Source organism: Penicillium canescens (assembly GCF_028828765.1).
Source record: "Penicillium canescens strain IBT 15451 chromosome Unknown utg000002l_segment0_segment0, whole genome shotgun sequence".
NCBI classification, from domain to species: Eukaryota; Fungi; Ascomycota; class Eurotiomycetes; order Eurotiales; family Aspergillaceae; genus Penicillium; species Penicillium canescens.
In genome coordinates, this window is record NW_026703964.1 from 1,833,197 (window position 1) to 1,853,162 (window position 19,966).

Genomic DNA, 19,966 nt, shown 5'->3' on the forward strand with positions numbered 1-19,966 from the left:
TTAACTCTCTGTACCCTTTCATCTTTCCTATTCCCAACCTCTACAGATCCAAATCCACGAAATTATCGAGATACATCTTCAGTGTCACCGCTTCACTCTGTAGAATCCGGTGAAGATCGTGCCGCCGCACCCCCTTGCTGCATACACCATGAGGGGCATGTCAGTGATCGATTTAGGTCTTTGATTTAGGCATCCTTCTGGGTTTCTGCCTTTTTGCCGGGATCACCGACTCGTTGATGTCACTTGTCTCATATCCCAAAGGCACAATCAGTTTCCTGGGTCTGACCCCCTCAAAAAAACTCCGAATTCCGCCCCATTTGTTTGACCATTTCTTTTGCCGTTTCCGATGGAGATTTACAAAATACTCTGCTATATTAATCTTGAAGTGCGAGACCCAATCAAGCATGGTAAATAGTGACACACAGCCAGCCAATTACATACTTGTAATCGTTTCTAGAGACAGAGATCTACCTTATGCCCATGTAAATCAGGTAGCAAGACAAGATTGTCAGACACCAAATATGCATCTGATAGAATTCAAGCTCCAACTCGGCCTGAACTGCAGAACAGGGATCACTGCTCTCTATAGGGCTGGGAAGTGGCTTGTATAGACACTTCAGCCATTTGAATGTTTCATAGCGTCGGTGCATACAGAGAGAATTGAACCATCTCCCACATAAAACATATGCACCATGTCGTGCATTCTTTCAGAGCACCCTGACATTAAGATCAAAGTCGTGGGCATATATATACACAGTAGAGCCTAGGCCTAGGCACTCAACGTTTTCTCAGCCGGTACCGAAACCACGCTAATCCGTATTGGATAACGCGTAAATAATCCTACCATTCCATACATACACCTGTACCTCAATGCCCTATACTCTGGTATATATCTTTCTCAACCTCACTATCTGAGGACTACTAGACTACCCTGGTTTGCTACGTCTTATTCAGTAATATGACACAAAGCCTGATCTATACCTTGAGACCTACTAAATGGACCTCCCTTTTTCCTAAAATAATCGTACTACCAAATTTGGGCCGCCTTTCAAGGCATTTTCTAAAAGGCCTTTGAGCTTCTTTTATCTACGGTATAACGTTATATAATGCCTTGGAAGTTTCCTGGGAGGTGTATTAATCAGACTGGGATTCAAGAGGGCTATTTTCTGTACGCATGCTTGACTATTGAAGAATCTGGTGATTGAAATTGTGCTTCTAGCAAAAACTATCTTATTGGTTGGGCCACCTTGTTTTGAACCTGTCAAGCTGCCACTTCTTCGCTGCTGTGCTAGAAAAGTTCCAGTCAAGCCAAACAACTACCAGGAGCGGAACACCAGCCTCATCTCGAATCTCCACGAGCGGGCAATGCGGAACAAGTTGTTAAATCGGCTGTGAGAAACAGCTCTGCGCGGCTAGGGTAATGAATCAGCAATATGGTATGTTGAGCGTTTGGGAAGAGGTACGATGATGCCCATCAAGCCTGCGTACCTGATCAAGCAAGATGGTGTCAGTGAAACGCGTAAAGGGCCAGACGTTGGCGTCAAAATCAAGTAATACAGCAATCGGATTTCATTTTTCGTTCTTCAGGACACTAGGCAAATATCACTGAGCCGTTGTATGATTTCGCTCTGAAAGTACTCAATAGTCCAGTAACTTAAGCGTAAAACAGACAACTACCTTTGTGATGCGTTGTGATGTCCAATCACCTGCAGCCCTACAGTGTCCCTGGATCCACATTTAAGCTTGGCAGGCAGTTGGCGCTGTTTTGTCAACCAATCAGATGTGAGCTCAGCGCCATATCACGCGATATACAACCATCCATGTAACATCTTAATCTACGCACCTCCTACTGACTTGTATCCTCATTTCCTGCGATATTTCGTTGAGACACTTACATCTCCCCCGTCTCATAACCACCATTTGCCTTTTGCTTTAAGATAGATCGCCATTCTGTGAAAACGACCTTCTCCACACGCAGGAGTCAGTGTCAAGATATCAACCAGGGGGATACCATCCAGTCACCCTTGGAGATACATCTAAAAATTAACGCTACAAGATACATCACAAGCTAGGTTGAAGGTGGCTAAGGTGGCTTTTCCACAGTGTGGCTTGCGAAGAACAACGGGTAGGTTTATCTCTCAAATTTGCTCATTTCTAGCTAATCTTCCGCCAGCCGAGATGAATGGGTCGCCTTGAATATCACGACCGCAGATTCGCCGAAACCGCGAAAGCTAGGAATTTTGAAACTCCTAGATTCTTGAGGGGAACTTTCTTCAAACTGCGTTGCTCAGTTGTATGATGCCGTCACTCGCAAAAGCCCCAACGGAGTCCACCAGTGTCTTCTATTTGAATTGACTGGGTTATGATAAGCTTGGACTGAAAGCATATTCCAAATTTCTACGCAGCTTCTGAAAGCGGGGAGGTCCATCCAGAATGCCGGCATATGTCATGGAGGTAGGAGTGCTACCCCTCTACAGACTTCCTGTGGTTTAACGCTACTATACTCACATTTGATTACATATCAGTGGCCGGAAGATTGTATTTACTTACAATCAACCCTTGATCCAAACTAAGAAGGGGCTTTTCGAGGTTCTTGGATCTCCGGGATTGAACCGTTGAAGCGGATTGATGGCACGCCTCTAGGAGATGGACTGCCAAGCCAGCTGGTCAAGGCAGCAGACTGGACTCACTGGACAGGAGGACGAGGAAGGTACTCAGGTACTTGATTTTGGAGAGAGCTTCTTTCAAGAACAGGAACCCGGGAAGCTAGCCCAGCCAGGTCAATTACAGGTACCGGAGACAATCTTCAAGGACTGCTTTGATTATCGCGTCGACCTATGGCGCACAGGCTGCATGGTACGTCGTTATATCTTGCTGTTGAAGACAACTTGCTTACGGCGGTATAAACGATAGGTATATTATTTCCCATTCGCGACATTGCTTTCTAATACCTCGGTGAGGACGATTTCTCGCTTTCCAGATGATTCGCTTTGTGAGAGATCGACAGCTGAATGGGAGTCTAAGTGGGAATCAATGCGGCTCAAGTCTAGCCATGCTGCGAAGCTAGAAGATGATGCGGAGCTAGCAGAGCCGCGTCATCATATAGAAAAAGTGCATCCAACTCTTATCCAAAAATGCCAGGGGCGAAACTGGGAATACCAAATTCCCGCTGTTTCCTGTCCCCCTTGACTGAGTCATATGATTCCAACGCACAAGTATAGAAGAGAAGTCGGGGCGTTGACCGGTTGAAACAATCAGCTAGGTCCGAAGACGCGAACATCTCTTCTGATCTTACTCGAATTTTCCTGTCATAAAATCCGGTTTCCCCTGCATGAAATACTTGTAATTCATGTGTCAAAACAAGGACCACTTGAAGTAGATATCAAGAGGTCATATCCGTGTGAAGCAAAATCAAGAGGTGGCAGCTGTCTCCAAATTGGGGTAAGCTCGGCAGCACCTTACATACAGAAATTCTTTCTAGAGAGCTTGTCTAAGAGTACGTATAGATAATACCATACCCAAGGCACTTAGGAAATCGAGTCAAAATGAAACAGTTCGCGGGAATTATTGAGAAGCCAGCTCCTCAACAAGCGTCCAATTCAAATGGCACTTCTAGAGTGTCGTTCCCGCTCACCCAGTTCGGACTAGGTTCCTTGGCATGTAGTGCACGTATACCCCCATTCACTAACTAGAGAGGGCTCGGTCCATTTCGGACTTTTGACTGGAAAAGCACCTTCAAAACATATTCCATTGGTGGATATTCTGAGAAATGACGCAAAGAAATGACATGACGTAGCATATCTGCAATCATGCTTCGTTTCAGTTTGTCGTTTCACAGGTATAAGCATTCATAAGGGTCTTCAACCTTGAATATACTCACGTAACGCATGGCTCAGATGACCCTTGCGTAAACTTGATGTCGGTTAGGCCTCTTAGGCTGGCGTTTTTGTCTTCCAATCTTCCAGTCTTGCTTTTACGAGACGCTTGCCGCAACTAGTTATATTTGGGCCACAACTTGCAAGTCGACAATCGAGAACAATCGATTGGCTAAACACTACTAGGTTACGTGTGCATTTACCAGTACACAATCACTATAACAGAGCATATTCATCGCGATGCCGATCAAAGTGCCTATCTCGTCGTTCGGTGATTGATGGTGAGCTCAAACGCCGTACTATTACACTTTTGGTTCGTTAGTTTCCAGGGGTACGTTAAGTTGCCAGCTCTTTCCAAGATTAAGATTTGCCCCGTATAATTTATGTTGTCCGGGAATAACCGAGGGGTATAGGTATATAACATGCAAATTCAGTTGCCATATCGACACTGGAGAGTCCTCTCATTTCCCTTCACTATTTTCCGCTCGTCAATTTCTTTGGCTTTCTTGTCGAACTCCTCTTATTGACAAAAACAATATGGCGCAGCCGACTGACACTATTCTGTCTCGTCGGGCACAGGATGCGTCTACAGCAGGGACCAAGAACCTCATGTGGGACGTGCTGAACAATCTATGGTGTCCATCGACTAACCCAGATGGGTACGTCAATGTTGGCGTGGCAGAGAATGTCCTCATGCACGACCAGTTCTTGAGTTTCATCAACACGAAGCTTGACCTACCGGCCAAATACCTCACATACAACGAAGGAGGATCAGGATCTTTGAGACTGAAGCGAGCTTTATCCCAGTTCCTCGACCGATATCTACATCCTGCGATCCCTTTAAATCCTAGGCACCTCATCGTCACGAACGGAGTCTCTTCCGCAATCGAGCACGTCTCGTGGTCATTCACAGATCCCGGCGAAGGAATTCTCTTAGGGAAGCCATACTACGGCACTTTCATACCAGATATGTCGTTGCGACCTGGTGCTACCGTCGTTTCTGTCAACTTTGGAGACTGCGATCCATTCAGCATCGAGGCAGTTGACAGATACGAGGAGGCTTTGTTGGCCTTTCAGCAGACAACAAACCGGAAAGTCAAAGCACTCATGCTTTGCCACCCTCACAATCCTCTTGGACGTTGCTATCCAAGAGATGTGATTATCAAAATGATGCACCTCTGTCAAAAGTACAACCTACATCTCATCAGTGATGAAATATACGCGCTCTCTGTTTGGGAAAACACCGTGGATGATCAGCTTCATCCCCCGGTCAAGTTTGAGTCGGCTTTGTCAATTGATCTGAATGGTATCATTGACCCCCGGCTTGTTCATGTACTATGGGGCATGAGCAAGGACTTCGGTGCAAATGGACTTCGACTTGGCGTCATCATTTCGCAGTCTAACAGTGACCTTCATCAGGCCTTGAAAGGAATCTCTTTATACTCTTACGCATCTGGAGTTTCTGACCACCTGACTGCTCTTCTGCTGGAAGACTTCGATTTTACCGACAAATATATACGACAAAATCGGGACAAGTTGTCCGAGTCGTATACTTGTGCAGTTCAGTATATCAGGAGCCATAATATTGAATATGCACAAGGCTGCAACGCGGCATTCTTCCTTTGGGTTAACTTGGGGAAGAGGTACTGCCAGCTCCACCCCGGAGAAAATATCGAACACGTTAGCGACAAGGTCATGCAAGTCCTGTTGAGAAAGAAAGTGTTTCTGGCCAGCGGCGAGCTGTTCGGGTCGGAGCATCCTGGATGGTTCAGAATTGTGTTCTCCCAGCCTCGGGAGTATTTGAATGAGGCTCTGCGGAGAATCACAGATGCGCTTGCACTCAAGGATTAGATGTTTTCGGTACCTCATAATCATTTTTTCCAGTTTCTTATTCCCTGAAACTTTGAGCATTATATTAGTATACATTTGACGAGACTTCTGTGATGTCGACGTTCATTAGGTTCACCAATCTGTTGATTGGAGCCTCTGACCTGAATTCAAGTCCGATGAATGAAACCCAGAACAAACTCCTGCTAATGCCCCGGGTCCATAAGCAGACCATTGCCAAACTAGGTAAGAAGTCAGACCGCTCCCTAAAAAGACATTTGCCGACGGAACATTGGAAGACTGGCACAGTGTTTTCGACAATGCATAGCCCTAAGCATGAACTGGTGGAGGCGCTTTAAGCCGCACTTTATCCCGTCGAGCCAAACCCTAGTCCCTGGAGGAGATTTCCCATCATTCTCTTGCGTAAACTGCATGTTTGAACAGGACAAACTCGCCGGAGGGCCCATATCGTTATTCGTCGGTGACCTACTGAATCGGTAGTTCTAAAAATATCACAGGTTGATGACTACCTTTGAACCAAAGGATAAAAGGCACTGTTAATTGCCTTAATGCCTCCTAATGCCGTGTTTACTACCGGGCAAAAGACGTCATCTTAGAGTACTTATTCAGTTGTGATTCTTACTACTATGTCAGTAGCACTGCAGATGCGTAAAATGCTAAGCTTTCCGGGCGCACGAAAGGGTAGCTCGTTTACACATGAATGCTTAAAATATATCAGGACCGAAAATGAGATGCGATGAAGCGCAAGTATCAAAATATTCATAGATGATCATTAATTATCATCAAATACCAACACCAAGACGCAAAATGCTACTTCCAAGAGAATCCTATAAAATGAAAAAAAGAGTGCATTCGATGGTATCACTAGACGACGTTAGTAAAGTAATTGCAACCAACTGGTATAAAAGAAAGCAAAAACAACTTACCAAGAAATAATCAGCGACGGGTTTCTTTGCAGGCATTCCCCTTGTGTCTTGTGCCGCAGCCTCAAAGACACGGTACCTCCTTCCTGGACTGACAACTCTATTCTGTGCAGCGAGTCCATTGCTCCGGCCATATTCACCGTTACTGCGAGCAACAGTTCCACCACCGCTAGCGTCTTCGCCCAATTCGAGGATAGCAGCGACGTTACCGCAGCGGTAGCAGTAATTTGGTGCAGACCAAACAGTAACAATACCACCATCGAACATCTCCTTGTAGCCCTCCATGACAAGCTGGTGGGCACGCGCAACAAGGGAGAGTCCGTTGAGATGGTTGAACTGTTTAACGATATCACCACCAAAGAGGAAACCAGCTCCACGAGGACTCAGACCCCAACCTTCGATCTCATCCGGATCAGACCAGAGAAGATCGCACATAGCACCTTCATGCGGCACCTCTTGTTTGCGGTCGATCAGCCGAATCTTGTCGACGGAGTCGATGAGTGGTGATAATCCACCGTGCACGCAAAGCACGGCGCCAGTCTGGCTGGTCATGGCGCTGCCATTTCCATCACTACTTGCGCCTGTCCCTGGTGCACCTGTTCGTGACGGCGCGCCAGCCTGACCTGGGACGGCGGAGATGTCGCGTGGCGGGGAGATGTTTCGGGAGTCTGTAGATCCGGAGGAGGAGGAGCGCTGGCGCGGGCGGTAAGTACTCATAGTAACCTCGCCTCGAGAGTTAAGCACTTCTGTTTCTAGCTCGCTATCGTCGATGGGCATTGAGGATTGTGGTATGTTAGATGCGGTGGGTTCGAGCTCCGAGCTCGCGCCGAGCACGATCGCCCCCAGGGCCAGGTAATCGAAGACCTCGCAGCAGTAGCGCCAGACGTTGGCGCTACCATATTTACGGATGCATTCATCGTAGAAGCCGTATACGGTTGTGATTTGGCGCGACTCGTGGTTGCCCCGGATCAGGGTCATGCGGTCGGGGTATCGGACTTTCAGACAGAGGAGTAAGAGGAAAGATTCGAGGGAGTAGAAGCCTCGGTCGACAAAGTCGCCCATGAAGAGATAGTTTGTGTCGGGGACGTCGCCGCCGACGCGGAATAGTTCCATCAAGTCGTGGAACTGGCCGTGGATGTCGCCGCAGATGGTGACGGGCGCGTCGACGGAGACGACATTGCCTTCTTCGATCAGGAGCTCGCGCGCTTTGTAGCACAGTTCGCGAACTTGGCTTTCGGGGATCAGGCGGCAGGCCCGCAGCTGCTCGATCGCCCTGTCAGACACGGTTAGTGGGATCAACGATGAGACACGGATTAAACATACCGGTCCAGGTCGCTCATCTTGTTAAGAGCGGAGGGGTGGAGGGGAGAGGGAATGGATATCAGAGAATAAAGACCCCCTCGCAAAACAACAAATCAGATGGCTCAATCGGAGCTTGAACAAAGACTCATCGTCGCGATGCAGCAGAAGAAGAGACTTGAGGGCGGAACATCCAATCACGCGGGACCCAGATAAGATTAGATGTCTGCGCTGTCTCTTCGTCTCTTCTTCCAGCCTCACCACCTCATTGACACTCTCGGATGCTTGTCAATCTGGAGAACTCCGCTTTAATATCCAATTGGCTTCATTTTGACCTCATCCGCTACTCGACTACACCTATATCCCGAGGTCCTCCGATGGCCTGAAAAATTTACAACAGCCGGCCACGCCCACTTCACCTCCAATTTTCCTCGATACTCGTCATTAGACTCCACATAATGCCGCCTCATCTCCATCCTAAGTCACGGTCGACAATGGGCCTCTTCGCCGGCACCCTACTCGCATCCCTCGTTGTGGTCGGCATGCCGCACCTCTTCCCCTGCCCGGCCCCACGACGCACCTTTGCCGATTCAGAAATGACTATCACAGCCGACGGGCAACAAGTACCACGCATCAAACGGAGACGGCGGAAAGAGGTCGAAATGGACCCCGAGGCCGGTCGCCCAGGTCTTCCGACAGCAGCTGGTCCGGTGGACGAGGAGGTCTCGACCTTCCTCCAGATGCAAGAGGAGGCAGAAACCCTTTCGCACATCAATCGGGAATGTCCTGTTCCCAAGCCGAAGGGTGTGCTGGGCCAATTGCTTGGATTCCGCGATGTTCAAGCGAATGTCCAGCCTAGCGGCCTGTCCGAGGGAGATCGATGAGTGCAATCGCACACTCCCTGAATTTTGCATTTTGTTTCTTGACTTGTTTAATGATACCATGGACTGTGACAATAAGGATTGATTGGATTGAATTGGTGGATGTTGGAGTAAAGACCCTGCTCGAGGTCCCGAGCTAGACCTATGTATTCCCTATGTACAGTGAGATGTATAAAACAATAACACACTATTCAAAATAGACAAGACATCAATCGGAAATGACATACTAGACAGATATGTTCCTCAAGTGTACAGTACTCGCCAGTCCAGACGCTAGCGGACCAACTCCGGCCACCTTGAACATTCCCCCGTCAACCACACCTCGCCATGGCGTTAACAGCCAAAAGCTTCGCATACGACGTGCTCACCAACCAAAGACACACAAGATGGATAGCACCGCTCCTAATTCTTGGCGACGCACTCCTCTGTGCCCTCGTCATATGGAAGATCGCCTGTAAGATCGCGTCCAGTCGCGTCCATCGCAAAGGACAATCAAGCTAACCACGCCCCCAACCACAGACACTGAGATTGACTGGACAACATACATGCAACAGGTCTCACTATATCTCTCCGGCGAACGCGATTACACATTAATCAAAGGCTCGACAGGCCCGCTCGTCTACCCCGCCGCCCACTTGTACATCTACACACTCCTCTTTCACATCACCGATGGAGGCCGTGATATTCTCCTCGGCCAAGCGCTGTTTGCCGTGCTCTACCTGGCTACCCTGATTGTTGTCGTTGCCTGCTACAGACAGACTGGAGCGCCTCCGTATCTCTTCCCGCTGCTGGCTCTTTCGAAACGACTTCATAGTATCTTCGTCTTGCGCATGTTCAATGATGGTGTTGCTGCTTTTGCTATGTGGGTTGCTATATACCTGTGTCTGCGACGCAAATGGACGGCTGGGATTGCGATATGGTCGTTCGGCGTGGCGATCAAAATGACGCTTGTGTTGTTTGTGCCGGCCATTGCGGTTCTTACTCTTCTCAGTTTGGGACTGGCACGGAGTATCTCGCTCGGAGCCATGGCAGTCCTTATCCAGGTTGGTGTTAAGTATCTAAGTTGCGTCCTGAACCATTGACTAACATGGGAAATTACAGGTCCTGCTCGCAATCCCCTTCCTCCAAACCAACGCTACAGGCTACCTCTCTCGAGCATTCGAGCTATCCCGACAGTTCCTATTCAAATGGACAGTCAACTGGCGCTTCGTAGGCGAAGAAACATTTCTCTCGAGGGAATTCTCATTAGGTCTGCTAGTACTGCATATATCCTTGTTGGCTATCTTCGTCGGAACCTGGCTGAGACCATCCGGTGTAAACATGTTCCGCTTCCTCCAAGGTACTCTCCAGGGACGCCAGCAGACAGTTTCCCTGTCAAAATCATTCATCATGACCGTGATGTTGAGTTCACTAGCCATAGGCTTGTTCTGCGCTAGGTCCTTGCATTATCAGTTCTTTGCGTACCTCGCATGGGCCACTCCGTTCCTGCTCTGGCGGGCAGGTCTGCATCCTGTTCTTATATATGTCGTGTGGGCGTTACAGGAATGGGCGTGGAACGTTTTCCCAAGCACCAACGCAAGCTCGGCGGTTGTGGTGTTATCGCTCGCGGTTCAGGTCTTTGGTGTATATCTCAATGGGTTAGGCGAGGCAGAGGGAAAGAGTGACAAAAGCGGCCGCAGTAAGGCGCGAGTCCAATGAAGAAAGCACCTGGCCTCGGTTCATAACCGAGGCGTAACAGATTTCAGAACCGGTCTTGGTAGCCCCAAATACCCAATTGTAGCCGCAGCCGTCGAACCAAGTCGATGCACGCGGAGACCATCATGCAATTCATTCTGACTCGTCCGATGAAGGCATCTGACCAACACGAGACTCTTCCTCGTCATCAGAGTCAGCAGCGACGACAGCAGGCTGTTTCACGAACTCCTTGGGCCTAAGAAATCATCAATTAGCACAATTCTCTCCAACATCTTCCGTATCAAAAGCCAGTTCAAGACCTACCAAAAAGGAGCCTTCCTCCAAGCCTTCTCATCCCTAACCACATTGACTATCTCCCCGCGAATTTTATTATCCCGCTCCTCCTGGCCCTTAGTATCGACAACCACATACGAGCCACGCTTGATCCAGATGGTGGAGCGGAACCGTGCGGGCAATTCGACCAGCACCTGGCTCTTGTCTGTGTGTTCGATCAGGTAGATGTTGTTTCCGGTGGCTTTGATTGCGCGCACGATCTGTTGGGTGTCGGAGAGCGAGTCGGGGGGTGTGAGGGTTTCTTCTGCTGTTGCCAGCATCTTTCTGCGAGGGGGACCCATGTTCAAGTGGTATCTGTGTATAAAAGGGGCGTGTAGAAGCAATTGATATAACTGTGTTGAGTTGCAGAGGAAGGAAGGAATTTCGGAAATTTGAGCTTATCGGCGGGGCGGGGGTTTTCCCGCAAGTATAGCCTGACAGTACTACAAGGTCCTTCTTTTGACTGACAATTATTGTCTTTTATTTTAGCAGGAACATACAGAAAGGCATTGTATATGTTCGATCTAGTCGGATACTCAAAATGAGGACGTGCGGAATATGGTTTCCCAGAGGCTTGAGGGCTGATTAGAAATACCACCCTAGAGCATCCAAGACCAACTAATACAAATAGAGGGTTTTCTTTCTGCGCCGGTCTTGACCTGATCAACATCCTCCAGAATGGCCACCTCAGGTTTTAACGCATTCCTCGAGATCGAGAGTACCTCTCGAATCACCAGTCCGCCATTAGCAGTTCGCAGCAACAAGCAAAGCGTCGAGTCCCAGTCTCAGTCCGACTTCGAGCTGAACACCATCCAGCCAGTCAAGACCTCATCATACATAACCGAAAATATTAAAAGTCCACCCTCTCCCACCCCAAGTGAACTAGAGCAACACATCTCACCAAACACCCAACCCAACCCAACAGAATGGGCCCCAGACCGAACAGCAAGCACCTGGAAAACAAAATGGCGAATGCTAAGCGTCTGTCTAATGAGCCTAGGAAATGGCATGAACGACAGCGCGCCAGGAGCCCTAATCCCCTACATCGAAAAGCACTACTCAATCGGCTACGCAATTGTCTCCCTAATCTTCGTAACAAACGCCTTCGGCTTCATCCTAGCAGCGCCATTCACACATTCCATTGAAGCCAAGCTCGGCCGCGCAAAGAGCTACGCTCTCGCCCTGGCATTGCAGGTCCTGGGCTATATCGTCATCGTCTGTGAACCACCCTTCCCGGCTGTTGTGGCATGCTTTTTCCTACTGGGTTTCGGGATGGCGCTTAGTCTCGCCTTGAGTAATGTCTACTGTGCCAATCTGGCTGATGCCACGACCGCCCTGGGCTTTTTCACAGGGTCTTACGGTATCGGTGGTATTGTCGCGCCGTTGTTTGCTACTGCGATGGTTTCTGCGGGAATTCGGTGGTCGTTCTTTTATGCCATTACCTTGGCTGTCGCGGCGGTCAATTTGCTCTTTGCCATGTGGGCATTTTGGAAATTTGAGGATGATGCTTCTGCCGAAGCCCAGGTTGCTCTTCGGGCCGGTGCAGGTACATCCTCAGATACCGAGCCATTATCCCGAACGGCTGTTCTCAAGAAGTCCCTGCGGAACCGCACTACCCTCCTAGGAGCTCTATTCATCTTCGCCTACCAAGGCGCCGAAGTCTCCGTCTCCGGCTGGGTCGTCTCATTCCTAATCAGCTACCGAAACGGCGATCCAACACGAGTCGGCTACGTCAGTGCCGGATTCTGGGCGGGCATTACAGCAGGCCGATTTCTATTAACACACCCGGCCTCCAAGCTCGGCGAGAAGATCGCTGTTGTGGGGATGATAGCCGGAGCTGTGGCGTTCCAGCTTCTTACTTGGCTTATTCCGAATGTTATTGGTGAGGCTGTTTCGGTTGCTATCTTGGGTTTGTTGTTGGGGGCTGTTTACCCTTGTGCAACGTCTGTTTTTACGAAGCTTATTCCGCGCAATATGCATATGTCTAGTTTGAGCTTTGTTAGTGCATTGGGAAGTAGTGGCGGTGCGGTTTCGCCCTTCTTTACTGGTATTCTTGCGCAGAATGTTGGTACTATGGTTTTGCATCCTATTTGTATTGGGCTTTATGGGGTTATGGCTATTAGTTGGTTGCTTTTGCCGAAGATTGTTAAAAGGACTGAGTGAGTTGGTGTGGTTGTGTTGTCTTGCTTAGGAGTATTCGAGGTTTCTATACTCCGTCTGCGCGAATATATATTTGAATCCCACAGGAATTTCAATGGAATGGCTTGGATTTCAATATTTGCAGAGTAATAGGTAATCTAGTCCCGGATAACTCTAATTCTATCTCATTCAAGACATATGCGATATATATAAAAATGTACGTTACAGCAACGCCTAAATACAACAACCCCTCCCAACTGGTGGTATCACGAAACAACAACCACAAGAACGACCAATGATAAGTTAACATATAAACCCGAAAATAACAAACTCAAAAATCACGTCCACCGATCCTCATAACCAGGAGTCCCAGAATCAACCGGAGATCCAACAGCAGACATACTAACCGAGACTCTCGACTGCTGCTCAGGACGAGGACCCGGACCAGAAGGCTGATGAACAGGCCCGACATTCCCATTCCGATAATGAATCTGAGCGGATTGACCTTGACTCTGACCCTGACCAGGCGAATTCCAAGCCCCGCCCCACCCATCCATGCTCATACTATTATAAACAGCAGCATTCCTAGACCACCAATCCTGGCTCTCTTCAACTAGATTATCCGTGCCATCGTACCCAGACACGGGAGATGCAGTAGAAGCAGGTGTTGTATTCTGCGGTGGCATTTGAGTGCCGACACCATCGTACCAGGTTTGATGTGGAGATGATGGAGAGGGGGCAGTCGCTGTCATAGCAGGGAATCGGTACGCTACTGATGGGCGGAGGTATGTCGGTTCGGGTGGAGCGAACTCTGGTCTTTGGGCTTGCGGTGCTAGTGAGGGGTGTGCTGCTTGCATTGATAGGAAGGATAGCGGGACTGAAGGTGTAGAGGCGTGTTGCGGGTTCAATGACGCCGGACCGACCATTGTGACAGGGTTTGTGGGGAGGGATGATGGATCGGTGTGTCGGGTTAAAGAATATTGTGACGGCCTAGCTGAGTATCTGCTTGGGCTTGTGGAGGGTTGGAAGGTGGCTGATGTTGTCATTGGGGAGGAGTCGTCTGATGTGGAGGGTGAGGTTGCTTGGTCCCAGGAGCCCCATGATCCCCATTTCGTGTGGGTTCGTTCGAATATGGATGTTGCTTCTGGTGGTAGGTCGACTTGCCATTTGTTTGCGGATATGTCGAGGATACGGAGGGTGCGTCGGGCGCAGAGCCAGCCTTCGGCCATTTCTTCGAGGTTCTTGAGGCCGTGGATGACGTCTCTTTGGGCGTTTTTGTCGGGAAGGTTGAGGAGGTGGATTGTGCATGCTGTATGAGCGATGTAGACTGCGATGTTGCAGATTTGTTTTAGTCCATAGCTGCGTTTGTATACACGCATGAGCTTGGAAACGGATGCCGCGGCCTGTGTGCATATTTTGCGAGGCGAGACATGGGGTGGGAGAGGAGTGTTGGCCTTGGTATACTTCAAGAAGGGGCGGTACAGGTGAATGATCAGGAGCTGGTAGAACATGCTGGACAATAGTTAGTAAGATGGCATGGGTTACTGCTAGGGGAAGCTTACTGCATGACAAGTACTTGAGGTAGTTGTCCTTCCTTCGCTTCCAGTTCTTTGGGCAATTCTTTTTTCCATGCCTCAAGACGAGTGTGGACGTCACTTAGTTTCTTCAATTCCAACTGCTTGGGCTGGATCTTTTCCAGTTCAGCTGGGTGATAGAATAATACCAATAAGTCGCCACTGATCTCACACAGCTTAGATATCTGAAGAGCCACAGCCCTAGTCCGAGATATCTGCGTATGCTCGTGGCTCACACCAGAATCAGTGTATGGCGACCAGAGCTCTGTTTCCTCTCTCGGCAAGACATCAAATTTAGGCACATTGGTGGTGGTAGAAGTCAATTGAGGCTGACGTCCAAGGTAATTCGACCAGCATCTGTCTTATGTTAGAACATGATCGAGAAGTTGAGAAAGGAAACCTACTTGTCGATTAGATAGCATCCCCAGAAAGTGATCCGTCGAGCATCAATTTCTTCGTCGCTCAGATTGTGCGATCCGAGGTTCTTCGAGTCGAGGTTCAGCCCGAGATCAAAAGCCATGCGGAAACTGAGGCCACTGTAGACCCAGCCTTTTCCTTCACGACCACATCCCGCTTCTCGGACGGACATGAGTGCAAAGGCTTGCACAGTGCAGAGCTTTGCATTCTCATGCTCGTCATTCTCCAAAACTAGCCGCTTCGCTTCTTTGAAGAAATTGTTTCCTGCCGTAGCGAGATTATGGGTATCGTCAAAAGCACCTTGCCATGAGCTGAAATGACAACCAAGGGCCAGCATAGCATTGACTAGCAATGCAGAACAGTATGAGCTGGACACACCACGAATATAATCCCGGTAGAACAGATCCTTGGAAAGAATCGTAAAGAACGGATAGTGCCACGTGAAATACATAGTCATCAAATGACTGATTAGCGAGTCATCTTTTGTAACTTCCGTCCATCGGCTCACGGTGTGTACCTGATCTACACCGAAAGGGTTCGAATTTGACTCGTGCAGCTCCGAGCCGGAGGGCAGAAAGATGAGGTTTGAGGTACCGCCAATGAATTTACGGGAACCGTCGAGCATCAACTCGCTCATCTTACCTGCGAGCTCTGATTCGAACTGGTCGATCCCAGCACTATCATCGCCCGCTGGCTCTTTTGTTGCTTGGGGTGCAGACAGGAGCCCTTTCTCTTGGGCAGTCACTGCGTCTGCTACTTCTTCCAGGTCATCACAGGATCGAATCTGGCGGACCAGTTCGAAGGCATCTGCTTCGTCATAATTTAAGATTGCCTGGATCAAGGTGTGGAGAGTGGTGTTTTTAGTTCGCAATGTGTCGGTATCTTTTTTGTATACGCCCTTGCGACGGTGATCCGAGTTGGGATCATATACACCTATTAAGGGTTAGGGTTGGTGCTATTGCTTTCCTAAGAGATACATACATGGCGTATGATAGACGGAGTAGCAAGCTGCACAACTGGGTAGATTCCCATCACACTGCAGCCAGATGTAATTAGCAATGTGGCGTAGACTCTTGCTCGAAGTAAAAGCCATACCTTCGACTTCCTTCTGCGACATGCAACACACGCAGTGCTGACGCACCGTCTTTTGGACGGTTGGGTACCTTCGCTCATAATTTCAGATAGTTTGATAGGCGCGACTGTGGTTTGATGGTAGATAGATCTTTCTCCGCGGGATCACATCGTATGCTTAGCCTCGTGTCTGGCGATTACTGGTCCAATCCTCGACATGCATGCTACATCCATCTTCCGGGGATCATGCTCGTGAGTCAGATACCACAGTTTGCCAGATGCAATAGCCCTGGCAGCATATTAGTCCAAGTGCCCCTGGAAATCGCAGTGCCTTCATACTGTCGGCAAGCGACAAGCTGGAGCGAGTACTTGGCACGGGGAATGTCGCACCTATGATCTACACAGGCCGGTTGGCAATGAGGATTGAATCAACCCCACGATCTTGACCCGCAGTGGAGGCGAAGGATAGATGTATGATCGGATTCAAAGCTTTGGCCGTGGGAATTTGTAGATGCACTGAAATTGATTGGATGCAAGCAACGATGCAAGAATGCTATCGCAGGCCTCTGGATGGCTGTTCAGCTGTGATGCGGGCGCTCGATAAGATGCCATTAGTCATCTCACGTGCCATAACCTGGGCAAACCTCGGAATCTCTTAGTATAGAGAGTGTACGGAGCGCAACTACATGATTCAATTTTAACTTAGTTCCTATGAAGAGACATAACTGAGAGGTAACAATGGATTGTCTTGATACTATTTCCCGGATTTAATCCTATGCGGAGACAGGGTTACAGTGAAGAATCCGTAATAACGTTACTCCGTACAATCAGAAACAGCACGTGACTGGGCCTTATCGTCCCGTATATCCACCTGCGCACAAAGGAAATGAAACCGTTGTCGGTTCACCGCATTATCTTCGCTTATGGCGGTGACCTGTAAAGCTCCACCAGCCTCTCGAGTTTTGTTTTTTGAACTTTTCGTATTGAGCCAAGAAAGGAGCTACTGTATTGCTGTTCCCCCTGTGAGATTTGCCTGTCAAACAAGGATTGTGTACGGTATTTTGTGGGTCTTATAGTTTGTTTCCCCTTATTCATAGTTGATAGTCTAGGTTATTCGCGATCTACAGACAGACTCGTTGATGACCAAGGATATCCAAGAGAGACCAAAAGAAACCAATTTTTTTATTTTCTTATTTGGTTAGGCTGCAATGTCAGCCAAAACGCCACGGGAATATAGTGAGAAATAGGGGTTCACCGCACACTCGCTAAGGCCCACTGGCCACGTCTCGACTTACTCTTTTGGTTATCTGCAGCCACCCGCATCTCATTTATACTCCAAAGTAACCGGGGGAAGGGAGTCCGTTGGGGTTCCTAGCGATCTATCAATGTGACATGTTTATCATTACTTGTTTAATATTCAAGAGATAACTTAAGCATAGAAGTACATGTATAGGGTACACCATTGTAAATCAAAATAATATGTACATTGATGGAAATTCTTCTATTTTCTGGGGAGAACGGTGTGCATCTGCCGGCACTGCACTAACAGCAACCTTAAAGGGCCCACCCGAGTTCAACACACGATTGCGGCTAAGTGTATAGGTGCATGCCAGTTGTACATGGATTTGTAAGATGTAATGAGTCACATGTTATTTGTTTATATGTATTGCAGTTGATTGCACATTAAGACCATGTCTACGTGTCAGATACAAAGATAAAAATAGATAAAACTGTGCAAAATCGAAAGGAAAAAAAGAAAAAAGACGAAAAAAATAGGGCAAATCCCACAGTGTTCCGGACTCCACCGGCGGAATGTTCCATGAGTAATGGAAATTGCATACGCTGAACCATACCGGAACACGGCATTGTATTACTAACCAATCAATCTGGCTGTAATTTGGTAAAATACGGTCATCCGAGATCCCCGGGATTCTTACCTGCCCAATACGGCGTGGCTGAGATCACCCTTACTCGCCCTTATCTGCTCCCCAGGGCTATTCCCTTCCCTTCAATATCTACCTCTTCAATCCCTTCTCCTTACTCTCTTCACCACTCTCCTCACCACACCACCTCCCTCCTCTACTCTTCAAATCCTCCAAGCCTTCGACTCTGCAACTCTTCCTTCCTCTCTTATCGCCCTATCAGCTTATCGGGTCGCGTGCGTCCCTGCATACCCTTGTCTCACGGCTGCCCATCCGCTTTGCATCACTTCCTCCTCGGGCCTGCCCAACCTACATTCGGATTGGCTACCGGTCTCCCGTCTGATACCGCGACGGGAGATTTTGATATCCCACCATTTCTTCCTACATCCATGTATCTCGCTCAGACACTCGACCAGAGTGCCTCATCCGGCCAAGGCCTCGATCTGAACTGTGGACTTCTGGTGATATCGTTATAAAATGATGGTCCCTAGAGCCTTCCTCTTTAGCTCAGCACCGCCGCAGAAGCCCTTTCAGTCTGGCATGAAGCCATTTCCTTCTTCGGATTATCCCGACCTTCATGGCCCCGCCACAAAGACCGAGACCCGCAGATCAAACAGCACCACCCCGGTGGTAATTCCCCCAAAACGAGGCTCGCGGATGATGTCAGGGCGTCAAGACAGTCGGTCTCGTACTCTTTCCAAAACATCCGAAGCTTCTCGTCGATCGTCTTCTAGTTCATCTAGTGAACGCCACATTCCTACGTCATTCACCTCGATGCTAGATGCGACGGCCATCCCCGTACCACGACGAAACTGGTCTACACGCAGGCCAAGGAAACTTCCTCGCGGCAACCATGTCGAGGATTTCAACCGGATGCTGCGGGAAAATGTCCGAGCCAAAGATCATTTCCTCGATGGAACCAGCAACTCCCCTCTGGACATCCTTCTCAGTCCACCTGATGAAGACCACGACAAACTCATCGGCAACGAATCTGAGCAAGAAAGTCAGTTGTCGCTCAGATCGATATCAAGTGATTCGATGCCCTCACTAGAACACGGCCTCGTATCACCGTCCAGCCTGCCTCAGCCACCCACCCCGGGTAGCCAGAAAAGCCCACTGGAAAGGCGACAGCTTCGGTACTTCCATTCCGAGGAGTGTGCCTCAGACCACCCTCTTCTCGAAACGGAACTTGATGAATGTGAAGTCATCGAAATCCAAGAGGATGATGAGCCTGTGGCTCCTGGTTCAGCCCCTACGAAGCGATCTGCCTCGTTCGGATCTTTTCCACGTTTCGGCTCTACATTCAAGTCCAATTTGACGGCATCCTTACGGGCTATTAAATTCGCTGCGCACTCAGTCTCCACATTTGCCACACCCTCCGTTCAACCAGAAGACTTCCTCACTCGGTCTCTCTTTACCATTGCCCCGGAGTTGACTGATGATCGCCGCCCACTTCCGATGCAGGAAACGCCATCTCCAGCATTGCGCAGATACCTCAACCCAACCCCGATGTCCCCGGCAGAGATGCATGTCTACCACGACCACCCTCACGAGACACTGGAGGCTGCCAGTGCATGCTCCGTCTCTATCCAAATGCAGACCTATCGCCGGACCGGCGGCCGCAGCCATCGACGAAACAATTTCCACATCGCCAGCCGCGATAAACGGTTCACATTCGACCCGGAAGTCCCCCAAATGTCACGCCAACGTGAACCTCGGGAAAACAGTAACTTCCTCCGCGTGGTCGTCCTGGAAATGAACATGCGTCGCTGCGGCAAACTCCGCGATGACATCCCTACTCGCGCTCGCATCTGGCTTCCAGCCCGAAAAACCAACAATCGCCTGTCAGGCCAATACGAAGACTGTGACGACAATGACACTGTTCCGTCTCGTTGGGTCGGTGTCTCAGCCTAGACCATCCTTGCGCGGAGCGCAGGGGTCCCCTTTGGGCACTTCACCCGTACATACCATACTCCTTTTTTCTCTTTGATGATTCTCTACAAGCGTGGC

General features: G+C 49.1%; 8 protein-coding genes across 8 annotated transcripts; 5 read left to right on the forward strand and 3 right to left on the reverse strand.

The window, feature by feature from the left end:
* Positions 1-4,412: 4,412 nt before the first annotated feature.
* Positions 4,413-5,726, forward strand: N7446_001886 (pyridoxal phosphate-dependent aminotransferase; the record flags this gene model as incomplete). Its single annotated transcript, XM_058510635.1, has 1 exon — positions 4,413-5,726. The coding sequence occupies one exon, from the start codon at positions 4,413-4,415 to the stop codon at positions 5,724-5,726; it is 1,314 nt and encodes a 437-aa protein (XP_058376171.1).
* Positions 5,727-6,584: 858 nt separating this feature from the next.
* Positions 6,585-7,986, reverse strand: N7446_001887 (serine/threonine-protein phosphatase; the record flags this gene model as incomplete). Its single annotated transcript, XM_058510636.1, has 3 exons — positions 6,585-6,587; positions 6,650-7,919; positions 7,970-7,986. The coding sequence occupies 3 exons, from the start codon at positions 7,984-7,986 to the stop codon at positions 6,585-6,587; spliced, it is 1,290 nt and encodes a 429-aa protein (XP_058376172.1).
* A 417-nt stretch (positions 7,987-8,403) lies between these two features.
* On the forward strand, positions 8,404-8,829 carry N7446_001888 (uncharacterized protein; the record flags this gene model as incomplete). Its single annotated transcript, XM_058510637.1, has 1 exon — positions 8,404-8,829. One exon carries the CDS (start codon positions 8,404-8,406, stop codon positions 8,827-8,829), a length of 426 nt encoding a protein of 141 aa, XP_058376173.1.
* Positions 8,830-9,153: 324 nt separating this feature from the next.
* alg3 (dolichyl-P-Man:Man(5)GlcNAc(2)-PP-dolichol alpha-1,3-mannosyltransferase) lies at positions 9,154-10,524 on the forward strand (the record flags this gene model as incomplete). The annotated part of the gene is made up of 3 exons (XM_058510638.1): positions 9,154-9,280; positions 9,346-9,869; positions 9,928-10,524. The coding sequence occupies 3 exons, from the start codon at positions 9,154-9,156 to the stop codon at positions 10,522-10,524; spliced, it is 1,248 nt and encodes a 415-aa protein (XP_058376174.1).
* A 129-nt stretch (positions 10,525-10,653) lies between these two features.
* N7446_001890 (putative eukaryotic translation initiation factor eIF1a-like protein) lies at positions 10,654-11,135 on the reverse strand (the record flags this gene model as incomplete). The annotated part of the gene is made up of 2 exons (XM_058510639.1): positions 10,654-10,756; positions 10,825-11,135. The coding sequence occupies 2 exons, from the start codon at positions 11,133-11,135 to the stop codon at positions 10,654-10,656; spliced, it is 414 nt and encodes a 137-aa protein (XP_058376175.1).
* Positions 11,136-11,511: 376 nt separating this feature from the next.
* Positions 11,512-12,996, forward strand: N7446_001891 (putative MFS efflux transporter; the record flags this gene model as incomplete). Its single annotated transcript, XM_058510640.1, has 1 exon — positions 11,512-12,996. One exon carries the CDS (start codon positions 11,512-11,514, stop codon positions 12,994-12,996), a length of 1,485 nt encoding a protein of 494 aa, XP_058376176.1.
* Positions 12,997-13,310: 314 nt separating this feature from the next.
* On the reverse strand, positions 13,311-16,136 carry N7446_001892 (putative C6 transcription factor (NirA); the record flags this gene model as incomplete). Its single annotated transcript, XM_058510641.1, has 5 exons — positions 13,311-14,484; positions 14,535-14,903; positions 14,951-15,896; positions 15,945-15,999; positions 16,059-16,136. The coding sequence occupies 5 exons, from the start codon at positions 16,134-16,136 to the stop codon at positions 13,311-13,313; spliced, it is 2,622 nt and encodes an 873-aa protein (XP_058376177.1).
* A 2,297-nt stretch (positions 16,137-18,433) lies between these two features.
* N7446_001893 (uncharacterized protein) lies at positions 18,434-19,870 on the forward strand (the record flags this gene model as incomplete). The annotated part of the gene is made up of 1 exon (XM_058510642.1): positions 18,434-19,870. The coding sequence occupies one exon, from the start codon at positions 18,434-18,436 to the stop codon at positions 19,868-19,870; it is 1,437 nt and encodes a 478-aa protein (XP_058376178.1).
* Between the last annotated feature and the right edge of the window lie 96 nt (positions 19,871-19,966).